Below are 18,408 nucleotides of genomic sequence, written 5' to 3'. Positions count from 1 at the left end.
CAGATAGCAGAAAAATGAAATTTAAAGGAGAGCCTTTAAAAACTTTTTGGGTGGTAGCATTACAGTCATTTTTGTTCTTGTTGTAGTCTCTATATATGTTAAACCTTCTTTCTTAGAAACAAGTAAAATGCAAGTAGTAGAAAAAATATCTATGGTTAAAATACTTGTATTCCTCTGGTGCAGTGTCTTTCCAAAACTATGAAAACAATTAGATTGCCTTTTCCATTAGAATGACAAGACAATGTCACAGATATATTGAATTTCATTGGTCAGTATTTTTTTTTACATCATTGTTCACTTTTATATAATGTTTGATTTCTTCCCTCAGGTGAAATCCCCATAAAATTCCCACCACCAAATCACCCATGAACTGTCACCATACTATCTTGTCCTGTTCCCTCCCTTTTCTGGACCCCTCTCTCTACCTCTCCTCTAAGATCTAGCTCAGTTCTGTAGTTTGCCTGCTAGTTTTGTCTTTTTATTTTTTTCTGACACCTTGTTTGGTTTCCCTATATTCCTCCTATGAGTGATACCATCCAATATTTTTCTTTTTCCTTCTGGCTTATTTCACCTGAGCATAATAAACTCTTCCAGCTCCGTCCATGTTGCTAAAATTGCTTAAGTTTATCTTTTTTGATTTCTGAGTAGTATTCCATTGTGTATATCTACATCTTCTTGATCCACTCATCTGTTTTTGGTATTTAGGTTTTTTCCATACATTAGCTATAGTAAATAGTGCTGCAATAAACATAGGAATGCAGGTTTCTTTTCGAGTTAATGTTTTTGTGTCCTTTGGGTAGATTCTAGGAGTGGAATGGGCATCTGTTACTAATGCTGGACTCAATACTAATGCTTGGATCATATAGTAGATCCATTTTTAATAATTTGAGTGTCCGCCACACAACTTTTCATAGTGATTGGGCCATTTCGTGTTCCCCCAACTATGTTCCCCCACATCCTTGCCAGCATTTGATGTTGACTTTTTTTTTAATGCGGGCCATTTGTACTGATGTGAGGTGGTACCTCATTGTGATTTTGATTTACATTTCCCTGATTATAAGTGATATTGAGCATTTTTTCATTGCCTGTTGGCCATCTGCATTTCCTCTTTAGAGGTCTAGTCTTTTTTATCCTTTTGGTCGGTATTTTTGAAATGACCTATCATTCTCTAAAGGAATATTGGTTAAAGGCTTTATTTAAAGAATTCCCTACAATTAATGAAAAGAGCATATCTCTCTAGTTATGGTCATATGCCTTATAATACACATATGGTTTTATTGCATGTATGTTAATGTGTGCTCTACATCAGACTAAATCATTTTTATCAACAGAGCTTATTCCTTTTTTTATATATGTTATCAATCTATGTTAATGGGAATTATCTCTCAAGAGCTATGATAAATGGTTGTAAATGGTTTTTACAAAATTGGATGGTTAGTAAAAACTTTCTTATGCAAGAAGCTAATTAAATTTTATTTACTGATGTTTAATTATGCCAAGCAAAGCATACCCAGTTCTCTCAAGTAGCTTCTCCCAAAGCAGAGAATGTGAAAGCTAGAAAACCAAGGAATGCTATTACCCTTGCTGAAGTCCCTCCTCTTAGAAACTTTAAGGAAAGGAAATGGAGATTTGTTCTTAACCCCGAGTAATGCTTAAAATTGTAGGTAGTGAGATTTTTCTTTCAAGATTTACTCCAAAATGAATCTCAGCCTTTAAATAAATATATAATATATGTGTTATTTATGTATATTATATATGAATATATAGAGGTATATAGATATGTTTAAGCTTTGATAACAGGATATAAAGAACATTTTGTAAAATATTTGTATAGGATGGACTAGATAGGCACACAACAGGAAACCAAAGGAAGAGCTTTCTTTTTCTTCCAACAATTGCCTTCAGCCCCTCCTCATTTCTGAACCTGATGTCAAGCAGAACCCTTTGATCTCTTGTCAATTTTAATTATTGGCACTTTTCACTGATTCTAGTTTAGATTGGTATAATAATATAGGTCTTAACAAAATAATGACTCTTACATTTGTACTGAAAATGTAGTACTGAAAATAGGATTCATTCTGTTAATGAAGATTCTTTTTATATAATATTTTTAAGTCTAGTGCAAGGATGATACACATTGTTGATAGATTCTTAAGTTAGAGGAGAGGTGAATGGGATTCATTAATTATTATAAAAACTTTCTTAGAACTGCAGTTTTGGCCTGACTGTTAAGACCTGGTACCAAAATCGTCTATTAGAGGAATCCCGTATTTGGAGATATGAGTTAACACTAGTGCCTCATCCATACCCTGTCATTGAGGGTAGAATGTGGTGAATGTGGTGGTGCTGGATCCTTAGCATGATGTTGTAGATATTCTGCAGTAGGACAAATTAATGGTGAATTTTAGTGACTGCCACATTTGATTATTCAATACTTTTCTTCCTATCGGCATATTGATTGCTTTGTCCAGTAGTTATATGAATTATTTTACATTATAATTCTGAGAACAATTGTTTTCTCTTATTTTTTAATTGTATGAATGAATAATTTAATTTAATATTTTTAAAGATTTATTTATTTACACAAGCACTGGGTACAGTCAGAAGCGCGGGATGGTGAGCGAACTCACCAGAGCCAGAGCAGGGAACAGAACAGGCAGACTGATGAAACACACTGCTGAGGGGAGCAGCGGGTGGCAGGAGAGGTCTGCGCGCCATGTGGGACCCTTGCTGGGTGGCTGGGGATGGAACCGCGCTGCAGAGGCTTCAGGCAGCTTCACAGCCCAGCGCTCAACCGCTGCACCACCAGGGGAGGCCCTATTTTAATTTTATTTTTAACTAAGGTAATATTGGGATACTCTAAAGAACTTTTTTTTTTTTTAACTTTACCAGGTGTCTGTTACTAATGCAGGACTCAAAGAATTAATACATTTTTTTTTTTAACTTGAAGTAACATTGATTTGTAACATCATATAGGGTTTCAGGTATATAGCTTTATAAGTCAACATCTATATACATTACATTAACAGTCACCATTTTTGGAGTTTAATTTTAATTGTCTTGTGAGAAATCAGCTGCTCTTGTTCAGCCTATGGCATTAATTAAATACAAATCAAGAGCTACTGTGACAAAATTGTCAGAAAAATGAAAAATTGCTCCAATTTTTTCTAGTCCCTGCTTTTCTCATCTGTAATGAAAAATTAGATTTTCTCCAAGGTGCTAAGTAGTTATAAAGGTCTAATCTAAACAAGCAAACAAAAATTATATTCTAATTAGAACTGTTGTGAGTTTTCCCTTTCTTGCTTAATAAATGTAACACCTGAAATACAAAGTCTTTTGTGACCTTCATTAAATATAGAGAAGGACCCTATCAAAATAAATTTGAAAAGCATGACTTTTTTTCAGTCTACTTCATAGGTAATGAAATTAACATATATATAGCAGAATTAAGAAATGTAGACTGGCAAAACTAAACCCAATAACAAGCCATAGGAATCCTTCTGTAGAATTAAGGCAATCAGAGGAGGAGGGGAAAGGTGGAAATGAAGGGGGGAGGGGCCCAATGGACTGGTGAATCCCTGGTGGTAGGAACGGTATGTTGGCATATATCTAAAGAGTTGTGATTCTACACATCTGAATCACATACAGTGTTGTAAACTAGTGCCACCTCAACAAAATGTTTCAAGAATGTAGACTGGGAAAAGAATCCGAGTTTATTATATGTATCTACTATACTAAATATTTAGCATAAGTGCTGTTGGGAACATAAGTTCTTAAGAATTTATCTAGTTACTTACATGTATTCTTCAGTATCTGTCCAGAAACACTAAAATCTGCACAAAATGGTTTCATTGCCCAGTGTACTTGTTTCAAAAGCTCTTAGCCAAAGTTTTTTTTTTTAAAGTTTTTATTAAAATAATACTGCATCATTACCTGTTCCAGATATATACAGCTTAAAAATCAGTATATGTAGGGCCTCCTTGATGATGCAGCGTGTTGAGTGCAGCACTGTGAAGCTGTCCGCAGCCTCTGCAACACGGGTTCGATTTCCGGCTGGCCAGAAAAATACCCACATGGTACAGCAGACCTCTCCTATTGCGTCCGCTGCTCCTCTCAGAAGTGTATTTCGGTTGTCTGCCTGTTCTGCTTCCCCGCTCTGTCTCTGGTGAATCCTTTCACCCTCCTGCACCTCTGGCCTGTACCCCAGCTCTTGTATAAAAATAAATAAATCTTAAAAAAAAAATCAGTATGTGTATATACAATATTAGTTTACCTCTAAAAGTCTAATTTTATTCACCACAATTGAACAGTATTCTTTAAAGCTAGTGTTATGTGAATATTATATAAATATTTGCCCTTTTGTGAATTATATTCACTTACCAGTCTGTTCAAATTTCCAATGTTCAAAACAGACCCAAAAAATCCCAAAACCTCACTTTAAGATCACATTTTGAGAAGATAACTTTTACGCAACTTTAACATTAATGTTTACAACTAAACCTTGTTTGCTTACTTCATTATATGGTTAATGGTTTTAGTTTTTATTTTTAGTATTCACAGTAAGATAAAGTCAATCCTGTGAATAACATCTTTAACATATAGTATCTTATTTATGTGCATAAATGTCAGATGGAAGATGGTACCCCAAAGCATATCATCCAGATGACAGGATTTAAGATGGAAGAAAAGGAAGCTCTGGGCAGATTGCTTTTAAAACTAGATTGCACTTTCATTAAGAGTGAGGTGAGTATAGAAACATATCACAATTCAAGAAATAGTTAAATAATTACAATCCGGACAATCCTTGATATATTTCTTCTTGAATTATGATTATTCAACTTTATTATGATGTGAAAGTTTCAGCTGAAACCATTCTTCAGATTTTGAATGTTGCTCTTTACCTGATGTAGCCATGTGCCACAGGCCACTTGTGATGCTGGGCAGCGCCAGCAGTTGCAGCTCCCATGCCGCCATGTAAGCAACTGATAATTTTATTTTGGTACAGTATTCAATAAATTGTATTATAGAATAGACTTTACATTATGTGTCTTTGCTGAACTGTAAGTTAATGTAACTGTTCTGATCATATTTAAGGTAGGTGAAGCTAAGTTTTCATATATTTTAATGTGTTTTAAGTGGATATTCTGTGCGTATTTTCACCATGAGTTTATCGGTATGTAACCCTATCTTAAGTCAAGGAATCGCTACACTGGCTTAATAATGATAAAATGCCTACTTGATATTGTAAGAATAAAAGGAATGTGTTATAAAATAAATCTTTCCTGAGTAACATTTTTTCATGTGAATTTTTTCCTTCCAGAAATACAAAAATTGTACACATCTTATAGCTGAACGCCTATGTAAGAGTGAAAAATTCTTAGCAGCTTGTGCAGCAGGTTAGTTAATAGTTAAGTGCCTTCCACCTACATTTGAAAAGAAATGCTCATATTAAAAAAAAAAGTCCTTCAGTGACTGGAAAGAATATGTTTATTATATCGAACATAAAGGTTTTTTCTGATATTTTTCTGAAAATATTAAATGTGTGACACTAACATGTTGTACTTATTTTTTTGGAACAAACTTGTAATAAACGAAAAATGTGTTAAATAGAAACATTATTTTGGTAAAGATTTAGTGTAATTGCCTTATGCAAAAATATTTTAATCAAAGGATTAGCACAAAATGAAAAAAAAAAACACTTTTTTTGAATCCTCAGCTATTATCAATATTCTTTTCTTTGTTCCATCTTGAAAATAGTCATTGTTTTTGTTCTATTGCTGATGCCTTCTCTTCTGTCTATGTAGTGAAAGAGTGATCAAGCTATCTTATTTTTATGAGATTTTACAGTTGATCTTAGACAAAAGGCCAGGAAGCAATATTTTCATGGGACTTTTAAATCCCGCCAATCAAAATTAGGGATCATTTTCTCATTTCTGACTCACCTGGCTTCTTACTAGTCCACTGGGAAAAAAAAGAATTACATTGAACTCAGGTGATTTTACCATTACTTACACAAATGGATATATGCAGTGTCCCTGCACTTTATAAAAGATCATTGAATATCTCAGTTTGTTTTACAAAGTATAACAATGCCTTCAATATTGAGAAAGTTTTTGTGCATGGAAGGAAGAATATAAAGCTAACCTAAAAAGTGAATAATAATAGTAATCATAATTTGTAAATAGTACCGTTTTTAAAATTAAGACCTTAGATTTATAACTTATTTAGTAACATTTAAACCTACATGCATTCTGGGAAAGATTACATACAATGTTCAGGGATGTAGGCTTTTCAATATTGAAAAATATGGGAAACAGTTAAAAAAAGTCAGCAGTGTAAAGTCTCGTGTTGAAAAGGTCCAACTTTATGTTATATTTGGACTTTACTGTTTATCACTTAGCAAAACAAAAGTCCTTTCGTGACTGATGTTTATTTGCTTTCTAGGAAAGTGGGTACTAACTAAGGACTATATAATTCATAGTGCCAAAAGTGGCAGATGGCTTGATGAAACAACTTATGAATGGGGATATAAAATTGAGAAAGACTCCCATTATTCACCTCAAATGCAATCTGCACCTAAGCGATGGCGTGAAGAACTGAAACGCACTGGTGCTCCAGGGGCCTTCCACAGATGGAAAGTTGTCCTCCTTGTTAGAGCTGATAAACGAAGTGATTCTCTTGTAAGGTAAGATGAGATCTCATAAAAGCTGATGCAATGAATGAGAAAACAGTTTTAATTTGTTTAAATATATATTTGTATTTCTTTGCAATTACTTCTTTAGTCCAAATGAGCCATGGTGATTTACTCTTTGATTTCCTAGTTAAGCCAGTCTGTACATTTAGCTGTATGGGTCTAAATGGTATAAAATCTATTTTAAAATATTGTTAGATTATTCCAGTGATCCTTGTTTTACTTTCCAAGTTTGTGTTTTGTGGTTTTTTGGCAGTTCAAGCAAAATTTAAAAGAATAATTGGAAGATTTTGGTTTTAGTTTTGAAGCACTTTTAGATTTTTCATGTTAGAACAGTTTCACAGTGTCATTTCATTCAATGTTATTTCATTAAAACATAAATATATCAACACCAAAAATTTAATTTCTGTCTGGAGCCACTGTCTACGTAGAGTTTGCACATTTTTCCCATGTCAGTGTGCGTTTTCTTGGATTACTCCAGTTCCCTCCCATATCCCAAATATGTCTACATTAGGCGAACTCACATGTCTAAATTTGTCCTAGACTGCATGGGCGAGGGCATGGCATATTGCAGTGGAATGGTGTCCTGTCAGTCGTTGGTTCCTGCTTTACTGAATTGCCAGGATAAGATCTGACTGTCCATAACCCTGAACTGGAATAGGCAGGTTAGAAAAAAGAATGAATGAATACAAATTGTTTATTATTAGAAGTGTTTCAGATATTTATTTTAGTTATGTATTTGTTGCCCAAAATATACAGAGGAACTTAACTCTTACTTTTATTAGTTAGCCTGTGGTAAAACCAAATTCATTATGTGTTTTTGCTTAAAATCAAAGCTTCCAAAAACCTATCCATGATGAGTTAAGATTTAGATTATAATATCACATAGGCTTCTTTTTGGGCTTATATAGTTCTTCTTCATGCTTCATACTATCATTGTTGATTTTATTTTATCCTTTTCATCAAATTTTTTAAAAGCTTTTTACTGAGTAAACTATATATTCTGAGAGTCCCATGACTTGGTGGCAGGTGACATAAGGACTTTTTATCACCTTCACTGAAGTGTTAATTTATAGACAGTAAAATTGACAAATTTTAACTATATGTTTTGATGGGCCTGGACATATTTATGCACTTATTTACCCCATTACAATCAAGATTTGTAACATATATATCATCCTATAACATTCCGTTGTGTCTTTGCACCTTTAATTCTGCATTTCCAATGCCACTGATTTGCTTTTTGTCCTATACATTAGATTTGTCTTTTTTAAAGTTTAATATAAGTGGGATTACACTGATAAACTCTTTTGATGTAGCTTCATTTCCCCTACCAAAATATTTTTGAGGTTCATGTACATTTTATATGTATCAGCAGTTCATTTCTTTGTTGTTGTTGAGAAGTATTCCACTCTGGATATACCACAATCTGTTAATTTACTTATTGATGTACGTTTTTTCTTTTGTGTAGTTTGAGTACAAGTCTTCATATAGATATTTTCATTTTCTTGGATAAATATCTAGGAATGAAATTGCTGGCTCAGTTGAGAGCAATATATAAAAAAATGACAAACTAGTTTCCAAAGTGTTGGAGCCATGTTATATTCCCACTAGCATTGAATAAGAGTTTTAATTGTTTTGCAGCTATTTTGGCACTATTGTTAAAAATCGGTTGCCCCTATTTTTATGGTTACTACTATACTTGTTTTTATTATCTAATCTTTATATTGTGTCTTGAATCATGCAGTTTGAGTCCCCCCAACATTGTGTTTTTAAAAATTATTTTGGTAATTCTGGATTTTTAGCATTTTAGAATCAGTTTGTTGGTTTCCACAAAAACCAAGTTGGCATTTTGATTGTGATTATATTAAATCTATATGTCAAATTGGGGTAAAATAGAGATGTCAGCAATACTGAATAATCCCATCATTGGACACAGTTCAGGTCCTCTTTAATTCATGTCACTGATGTTTTGTAATTTTCATTTAGAAGTCTTACACATATTTTGTTAAATTCAATCCTAGGTGTTCATATTTTGGTGGACTATTATAAATGGATTGCTCTGAAATTTTTATGTTCATCTATTGAGATAAATTGACTTTTCTCCTTCATTCTGTTAATACAGTAAATTATTTTGATCAGTTCTTAAATGTTAGGCCAAACTGTGTTCCTGAGATTAACTCCACTTCTTCATAGTGTATATCCATTTTTTAAAAAATATTTATACAAGCACTGGGGTACAGTTAGAGGCGCGGGAGGGTAAGAAAATTCACCAGAGACAGAGCAGGGAGCAGAACAGGCAGATAGACTGAAATACACTGCTGAGGGGAGCAGTGGGCAAGGCAGGAGAGGTCTGCTGCACCATGTGGGTTTCTCCCTGGCCAACCAGGAATCGAACCCACACTGCAGAGGCTGCAGACAGCTTCACAGCGCAGCGCTCAACCTGCTGTGCCACCGAGGAGGCCCTGTATATCCATTTTTAATAATTGCTAGTGCTATTTGTAAAATTTTGTTAGGGTCCTCTGTGTGGTTGTATATGTAAATATTTTGTTAGGATGTTCTGTATCTTCAGCTTGGTAAGTGACTTATATGAAAAAATTTAAACTTAATATTTTAGATTCTTTTTTCCTCCATATTCAGAACAAGATAAGGATATTCAGTCTGACAATTTCTATTTAGCATCTCACTGAAGACAATGCAATATGGCAAAGAAAATAAATAAAAAACACATAGTTGTAAAGAAAGAAAAACAATTTTTTTCATTTCCAGAAGACATGGTCATATACTCTAAATGATTTCCCATAAAAACCTATTAGAACTTAGTGAATTTAACGAGAACACAGGATAGCAAGTCATGTATAAAAACTATTACACATTTTAAATTTATTTAAATATTATTTTACTTATTGTCATTTTTGTGGGCTTTCTTTCACATTATAAATTTATACATTGTATTATATTTTATGTATAATTTTGTACACAATTTTATATTACAATGGGTAATTAAAATTTATTTTAGTTTCATTAATTTTAAGTAATATTTCACTAGTAATTCCTGAAATAATTTTTATTATTTTCTTTCTTTTACTTACTTTGGTTAATTTCTGTGGTTTTTGACTCCTTAAAGTAAAATCTTAGATCATTAAGGCTAGTGTTAACATTTTTTCTTTTCTGTTAACTTCCCCCTAAGCATTGCTTTATCTACACACCATGGATTTTGATTAGTGTGCTTGCAGTTTTATTCAGTTCAGAGTATTTTAAATTTTCTTTGATTTCTTCTTTAATCCAGTAGTTTTTTTTTTTTATATATATAAATTTGTTCTGGATTTCACAAATACTTGCAGAGTTTCTTTCTAGATATCCTTCCACTGCTGATTTCTAATTTAATTTGTGAGAACATATTTTATGTGATTTCAGTCCTTTTAAATCTGTTGAGATTTGTTTTATCCAGGATATGACCTAAGTAGGTAGATGTTCCATATGTACTTGAAAAGAATGTATATTCTACTGTTCAAATGAGTATAAATTTTACCAATTAAGTCAAATCATTTGATGATGTCATTCAATGTTCTGTATCCTTCCTGATGTTCTCTATACTATTCCACTGATTGTTGATAGAGGAATTTGAATTTTCTAACTGTAATTATGGATTTGTCATTACTTCTTGCCATTGGTTAGTTTTTGTTTTTTTTCCACATTGTTTTTGTTTTTTTTTCTTTCGCTTTTTTTTTTTTTCACTTTAAAGATCTGTTTTCAGTTGCATCTGTATTTAATACTTTATTATCTATCATCTTGACAAATTAAAATCTTTATTGTATTGTAATGTTTTACTTTATTCCTAGTAATATTCCTTGTTTGAAATCTACTTTCCCTGATATTAATGTTGCCATTTTAACTTTTAAAATTTTTTTTCAGAGTAGAAAATTTTCTATTCTTTTACAATTGTATGCTACATAATAATATTCTGTCAACAGCAGACCACATATATAAATGTAATCTTAAAATTCCTGTTGCCTAGTGACTGTGTAGCTATTACAACTTCATAGCATTTTACATTGGCAGCAACCTCAAACATCTTTTATGATGTCTCTTGATGGCATCACTTTCTCTTTCCTTGATTTAATCCCATGTTATTTTATTCATTGGGGCCCCTTAGCATACAAAGTCAACCGCTAATGTTGCCAGTAAGAGCCATGTTAGGTGATTGAAAGGAAATTATAAGTGAGTAAGGACAAAAAAAAGAGTAAAGTCGGTGATCTGATGGTCATTGTTCACCAGTAAGACATGTCCTGTTCCACAATAGCTTTGATCTTGAAGAATAATTATAAAGAAAATGATGTAAACTGTCAGAGTATCTGCTTCATTGAAAACAAAGAGATTAAGAAAAATTCAGAAAGGGCCTATATTATTTGGAAATACTTCTAAATGAAGTAGATTGACAAACCAGACACGGAAGCTGTATCCCTCTCAGCACCCTGATCATCCCAAAGCAAAATGTATGTGATGTTGAAAGAGAAGTTTGGAACCAACTATGATATTGAATTTACTTCTAGCTTTGCATAACAATAAAATCACCTATTGATGCATTTCAAAGTAGGTTTATTGTAGATTATGTATAGTTTGGTATTTTTGAAATCTAATTTAACCATTATTTTAATTGCATTGTTTACATCATTTACTCTTAACATAATTGTTGGAAACTTTTGATTTTAATTTAACATCTTTAAGTTGCTTTTGCCTCATCTTTTCTTTGTTGTTTTTAAACTCTTTACTTCTTTTGGCTCATCTGAATTTTTTTAGTGGTTTCTTGTCATCTGTACATTAGATTGTTATTTATACCTCCATAATTAGATTATACTATATATTTCTTTGATTTTTGGCTTTTTTTTAAAGATTTATTTATTTATGCATACAAGAGCTGGGGTGTAGGCCAGAAATGCAGGAGGGTGAAAGGATTCACCAGAGATAGAGTGGGGAGCAAGACAGAAGTATTGACTGAAAATACACTGCTGAGGGGATCAGCAGGCGAGACAGGAGAGGTCTGCTTCATCATGTGGGTTAGCTCCATCCATGTTACTGCGAATGGCATGAGTTTATCTTTTTTGATTGCTGAATAATATTCCATTGTGTATATAAGCCACGTCTTCTTGATCCAGTCATCTATTTTGGGGCATTTGGGTTGTTTCCAGGTTTTACCTATTGTTAATAGTGCTGCAATAAACATAGGTGCCGCGGACCAGCACAGCAGTAGACGATGAGGCCACCTCAGGGTTGAGAGAAACGTGCAGGGTGGTCAGGGCGTCGGCGAAAGAAATGACAGACACACTTCAAGAGTGAAAATCTGAGTGTAATTTTCTTTAAGTTTGTGACCAGTTTTCCAAAAGCACAGGAATGAATATCAATGAAATTAGCTTGCTCATGGGCTCAGTCTATCACCATCAGGGAGGTGATCTACATAACAAACAATGACCATTATAGAAGAAAGGAGGAAGTTTAGAAAGACAGATAAGGGATTAAAGGTGATAATTTTTCATGATAAATTCTAGGAGTAAACAGCACAAAGGATCTAAGTTTTTTTAGCATTTCAGTATATTCATGATCATTAAACTCATCCTCTGACTGGGAAAGGGATTACTTTGATACGGGAGCAGAGGCTTGAGTGAATAATGACGTGTTTAGATCATTATTGTTTTTAGGATTATCCTGAACTTCATTCTGTTGGCCTTCCCACAATTCTGCCTCAGTGGCATCAACCAACAAATCTCTAATTTGTACCCACAAGGACAGAGCCTGTCTCGGAACCTGAGATGGTCCATGAAGGCCATAAAACTCTTTCACTTCTTTTCCTACTTTCTTCCAAGTTTCCAGTGACAAACTACCTTCTTCTGGAAACCACGGGCATACCCGTAATATAAATTTATAAAGTTGCAGTAGAGCTTTCTTATTTACTTTAATACCTTGTGTTTCAATCATATTTTTTTATATAGATAGAAAAAGATTTTTGTTTTTGGTCTCGTGGTGCTTTTGTTCACTCAAGCAAAGATTTCTTTCAACTGTGCTGTCCGGCCCGTGTCCCTCGCGGGAACTTGTGGAGGCGTCTTAGCTAAGGTCTGTCCGTATAAGTCCCGGACCAGGCTACTCCGAAGAGCAGATGACCGTTATGCCATATGACGTTCCTCCACGGGAATCGCGGGTGCAGCCCACTCAGACTCTGTAGACACGAGGCCGTGGAGCCGTAATCATACACTCTCACGCACACACAGCACCACGAGCATTCACTCTTAGAAAAACTTCTAACTATCTCAAACTGATCATCCTTTATCAGCGAGCTCCAGACGCTCCAGTGAGGATCCTATCCCTGACTGTTTAAAAGAGGGTATTTTAAGGGAATCACATTCACACTCACACACAAGAAGGGAGATAGCTTACCCAACACGATCTCTTCGTTACTCACCTCTTCTTTGGGTGGAAGACTCAATGAAATGAAATGAAATGTCGGGGCCCCACGTTGGGCGCCACCTGCCGCGGACCAGCACATCAGTAGACGATGAGGCCACCTCAGAGTTGAGAGAAGCGTGCAGGGTGGTCAGGGCGTCGGCGAAAGAAATGACAAACAGACACACTTCAAGAGTGAAAATCTGAGTGTAGTTTTCTTTAAGTTTGTGACCAGTATATATATGTTTTCCAAAAGCACAGGAATGAATATCAATGAAATTAGCTTGCTCATGGGCTCAGTCTATCACCATCAGGGAGGTGATCTACATAACAAACAATGACCATTATAGAAGAAAGGAGGAAGTTTAGAAAGACAGATAAGGGATTAAAGTTGATAATTTTTCATGATAAATTCTAGGAGTAAACAGCACAAAGGATCTAAGTTTTTTTAAGTCTTTTTAGCATTCTTGTAGTGGTTCTTGGTGGTCCTTATCTTTTGATAAGCTTCTGCCTTTTCAGGGAACTTCCAATGAACTTCCTCTGCTTCAGGCTGTCGTGCCCCCCCCTGCCCCCCCCCCCCCCCCCCCCCGCGCTTGTTGCCCAGCCCGATCTAGGGACCATGGCGAAAGCCATTCCTAAAGATCACTGCGGGGAGGTGCAGCAGGTATGTAGGGTTTTGCTGTTCTCCCCCTGTGCGCTGGTTGCCCAGCCGGACCTAGGGACGGTTAGCCCTAAAGGTCACTGCAGGGGGAGGTGCAGCAATAGGGGTACAGGTGGTCTTTTGAATTACTGTTTTTGTGTCCTTTGGGTAGATCCCTAGTAGTGGAATTGCCAGTTGTATGGTAGCTTCATTTTTAGTAGACTGAGGAACCTCCAGACATCTTTCCACAGAGGTTGGACCAGTTTGCACTCCCGCCAGCAATGTAGGAGACCTCCTTTTTCACCACATCCTCCCCAACATTTGTTGCTGCTTGTTTTTTTGATATGTGCCATTCTTACTGGAATAAGGTGGTATCTCAATGTGGCTTTGATTTGCATTTCCCTGATGATAAGGGATGTTGAACATTTTTTCATATGCCTGTTGGCCATTTGCATTTCCTCTCTGGAGAAATGTCTTTTAAGTTCTTCTGCCCATTTCTTGACTGGACTGTTTATTTTGTTTTTGTTGAGTTGTGTGAGTTCCTGGTATATCTTTGTGATCAGTCCCTTATCCAATGAATGGAGTGCAAAGATTTTTTTGCAATCAGTGGGGTGTCTCTCTGTTTTGGTTAATGTCTCTTTTGCTGCACAGAAGCTTTTCAGTTTGATGTAATCCCAGGTGTTTATCTTTTCCTTAACTATCTTTGCTTTGGGTGATGAGTCTTTAAAGATGTTATAACGATGTATGTCTTGTAGTGTTTTACCTATATTTTCTTCTATATATTTTATGGTTTCAGGTCTTATATACAGTTCTCTTCATTTTGAGTTGATTATTTTGTGCACGGTGAGAGGTAGTGGTCTAGTTTCATTTTTTTTGCATGTGGTGGTCCATTTTTCCCAGCACCATTTATTGAACAAATTGTCCGTGTTCCATTGCATGTTCTTTGCTCCTTTGCCAAAGATCAGTTGTCCATATAAGTGTGGTTTTATTTCCAGGCTCTCTATTCAGTTCCATTGGTCTGTGTGTCTGTTTTTGTTCCAATACCAAACTGTTTTAATTATTATGGCTTTGAAGTATAGCTTGAAGTTTGGAAGTGTGATACCTCCTTTCCTCATTGTTTTCATCAGTAGGGCTTTGGCTATTGGTGATTTTTTTGTGGTTCCATGTGAATTTCATCAGTATTTGTTCTATTTCTTTGAAGAATGTCATTGATATTTTTATTGAAATATCATTGAATCTGTAAATTGCTTTTGGTAGGATGGCCATTTTAATAATGTTAATTCTTCCAATCCATGAGCAGGGGATGTCTTTCCATTTCTTTGTGTCTTCTATTTCTTTTAACAGTGTTTTGTAATTTTCTTTGTATAGGTCTTTCACCTCTTTTGTTTGGCTTATTCCAAAGTATTTGATTTTTTTTTTGTTTCAGTTATAAAAGGGATGGTTTTCTTGATTTCTTCTTAAGAATGATTGATTATGCATAGGAAGGCTACTGATTTTCGCGTGTTAATTTTGTATCCTGCTACTTTACTGAACTGGTTGATTACTTTGAGTAGCTTTTCAGTGGAGTTTTGGGGTTCTCTGTGTATATTATCATATCATCTGCAAATAGTGATAGTTTTACTTCTTCTTTCCCTATTTGGATTCCTTGTATGTCTTTCTCTTGTCTTATTGCCCTGGCTAGGACCTCCAGTATTTAGTTGAAGAGCAGTGGTGAGAGAGGACATCCTTGTCTTGTTCCTGATTTTAAAGGAAAGACCTTCAGCTCTTTGCCATTGAGAATAATATTGGTGGTGGGTTTGTCATATATGGCTTTTATCATGTTAAGTTATGTTCCTTTTACCCTGAGAATTTCAAGGGCCTTCATCATAAATGGATGTTGGACTTTGTCAAATGCTCTCTCAGCATCTATTGATATGATCATATGGTTTTTATTTTTCTTTTTGTTGATATGTTGGATTACACTGATCCATTTTCATATGTTGAAACACCCTTGTGCCCCTGGGATGAATCCCACTTGATCATGGTGTATTATCCCTTTGATGCATTGTTGGATTCTGTTGGCGAGGATTTAGTTGAGGATTTTTGCATCAGTGCTCATTAGGGAGATTGGCCTGCAATTTTCTTTTTTTATGCTTTCTTTGTTTGGTTTTGGTACTAGTGTAATGTTGGCTTCATAGAACGTATTTGGTAGTATTCCTTCTCTTTCAATTTTTTGAAAGAATTTGTGTAGGATAGGCACTAATTCACTGCTGAACGTTTGGTAGAATTCATTTGTGAAGCATTCTGGACCTGGGCTTTTGCTTTTGGAGAGTGCTTTGATTACTGCCTCAATTTTGCTGCTTGTAATTGGTCTGTTTAGTTGTTGTATTTCTTCTTTGTCTAGCTTTGGATGATTATATCATTCTAGGAATTTGTTCATCTCTTCTAGGTTGTTGAATTTGTTTGCATATAAGTGTTCATGGTAGTAATCTCTGATTATTTTGATTTCTACTGAGTCTGTTGTGATTTCTCCTCTTTCATTATAATCCTAATTATCTGTGTTTTCTCCCATTTTTTTTCTTTTAAGCCTGGCTAAAGGTTTGTCTATTTTGTTTATTTTTGAAAGAACCAACTTTTGGTTTCATTGATCTTTTGGATTATTTTTTTAATTTCCATTTTGTTTATTTCTGCTTTGATTTTTATTATTTCCTTTCTTCAACTGGCTTTAGAGTTTTTTGGTTGTTCTTTTTTTAGCTCTTTGAGATGTGAGATTAGGTTGTTTCTTTGAGTTCTTTCTTGTTTCTTGATGTGAGCCTGTAGTGCTATATATTTTCGTCTTATTATTGCTTTTGTTGTATCCCATACATTCTGGAAAGTGGTGTCCTCGTCGTTTAACTCTAAAGTATTTTTTAATTTCTTCTTTGATCTCCTCATTATTCCAGTGTTCTTCTAATAGTGTGGATTTCAATCTCCATGAAGTGCAACGGTTTCTTGTTTACTTTTCATGATTTATTTCTAGTTTGATGCTTTTGTGATTGGAGAAGATAGTTGGAATGATTTTGATCTTCATGTATATGTTGATGTTTGTCTTGTGGCCCAGTTTGTGATCGATTCTGGAGAATGATCCGTGTGCATTTGAGAAAAATGTGTACTTGGATTTTTTTTTGTGCAGTGTCCTATAGATGTCTGTTATGTCCATGAGTTCTATGTCTTTATTTAAGGCTCTAGTGTCTTTGTTTATTTTTTGTCTCGTTGATCTGCCCATTGGTGAGAGTGAGGTGAAGTCTCCCACTGTATATGTATTTTCTTTAATGTCTGTTTTCAGCGCTGATAATAATTGTCTAATACATTTTGGTGCTCCTTCATTTGGTAAGTATATGTTGATGAGTGTTATTTCTTCCTGTTGTATTGTCCCCTTCATCATAATGTAGTGTCCGTCTTTGTCTCTTTTTATCTTTTTTAATGAAGTCTATTTCATCTTATGTAAGTATAGCTGTCCCTGCCTTCTTTTTTGGTCCATTTGCTTGTAGGATTGTTTTCCAACCTTTTACTTTCAGTCTATGTTTATCTTTTGTGTTTAAATGGATATCACACTTATTTTGTTTAAAGAACTCCTTTTGGTAGTCTTTGTAAAGAGGTCTCCGAGCAGTGTATTACCACAAGATTTATTTGCTTGAGAAGACCTTTGTTTATCTTTCAGATCTTTTCACTGCATATTGATCTTGAGAATTTGATTGAATATAACTTTTAATACTTTCTATACTATTTATAATTTTAATTAGAGTTTTGGAGGCTGGAAAAGCAAATGTCATTTTACCAAAAGGTTCGCCAAGTGGAATAACTCATGTGATTGCCAGTAATGCAAGAATCAAGGCTGAACAAGAAAAAGATAATTTTAAGGCTCCATTTTATCCAATACAGTACCTGGGGGATTTTCTTTTAGAGGTAAGTATAATAATAAACATTTAAAATTATCTATATTATTTAATATCAATATTGTGAAATATATATTAATATCTTCTGAATTTTGAAAAAATCATGATTACAAGTAATTAAAATGGCATGTTTTTAAGGCAGTTGTTCTCAATTAAGTATTAGAGAATATTTCTGATAGGTATGAATGAGGCTCACTTGTTAAATTTAAAATTTATTTTGTGCTTTACTTTTGCCATAAATAGTAGTCAATCATAGGATTATGGAGATACCATTTAGGAATAAGGGTAAATATTATATAAAACCATGTAGAATTCTCATTCTTTACTTGACTCTGTAGTTCTCCATCCAGTCTAAAAAGTTCGTTCAAGTTTTGTGGCAAATGCCGTGGTTGAATCAAGGTATAAGACCTGGATTCCAGAGCATTCTTACAGCTACTTCAAGACAGGAGATCTAATGAAACATCTCAATTAGAAGCAAGAACTGTCATTACTGTACTTTAATGCCCTACTCCTAGAAAATAGAATAATGTACTGAGTAGTCTGTGGGTAATTTTGAAACATAGTATTATTTTATAAAATATAGGAGAGTCTTCTCTTTGACCCTCTTTTTCTAGATTGTAAAGAAGACAAACACCTAGCACAATGCCAAGTACATAGCTGGCACTAAAGAAATATTATAAGTAAGAATTAGTAAAGTTAAATGAAATAATACCTATGTATTTCATAAG

General features: G+C 34.4%; 1 protein-coding gene across 1 annotated transcript in view; it reads left to right on the top strand.

The window, feature by feature from the left end:
• Positions 1 to 4,629: 4,629 nt before the first annotated feature.
• The window catches only part of SLF1 (SMC5-SMC6 complex localization factor 1), a gene marked incomplete at its 5' end in the record, with an annotated part of 51,538 nt that continues 37,759 nt past the window's right edge, over positions 4,630 to 18,408 (top strand). The window contains 4 exon segments of the mRNA XM_084233798.1: positions 4,630 to 4,743; positions 5,321 to 5,396; positions 6,445 to 6,685; positions 17,528 to 17,690. Of these exon segments, the coding sequence (XP_084089924.1) occupies positions 4,630 to 4,743; positions 5,321 to 5,396; positions 6,445 to 6,685; positions 17,528 to 17,690 (594 nt within the window).

This window comes from Talpa europaea, assembly GCF_964194135.1.
Source record: "Talpa europaea genome assembly, chromosome: 5".
Classification (NCBI taxonomy): Eukaryota; Metazoa; Chordata; class Mammalia; order Eulipotyphla; family Talpidae; genus Talpa; species Talpa europaea.
The sequence above is the reverse complement of the archived record's forward strand: the minus strand, read 5'-3'. Positions and strand labels throughout refer to the sequence as shown.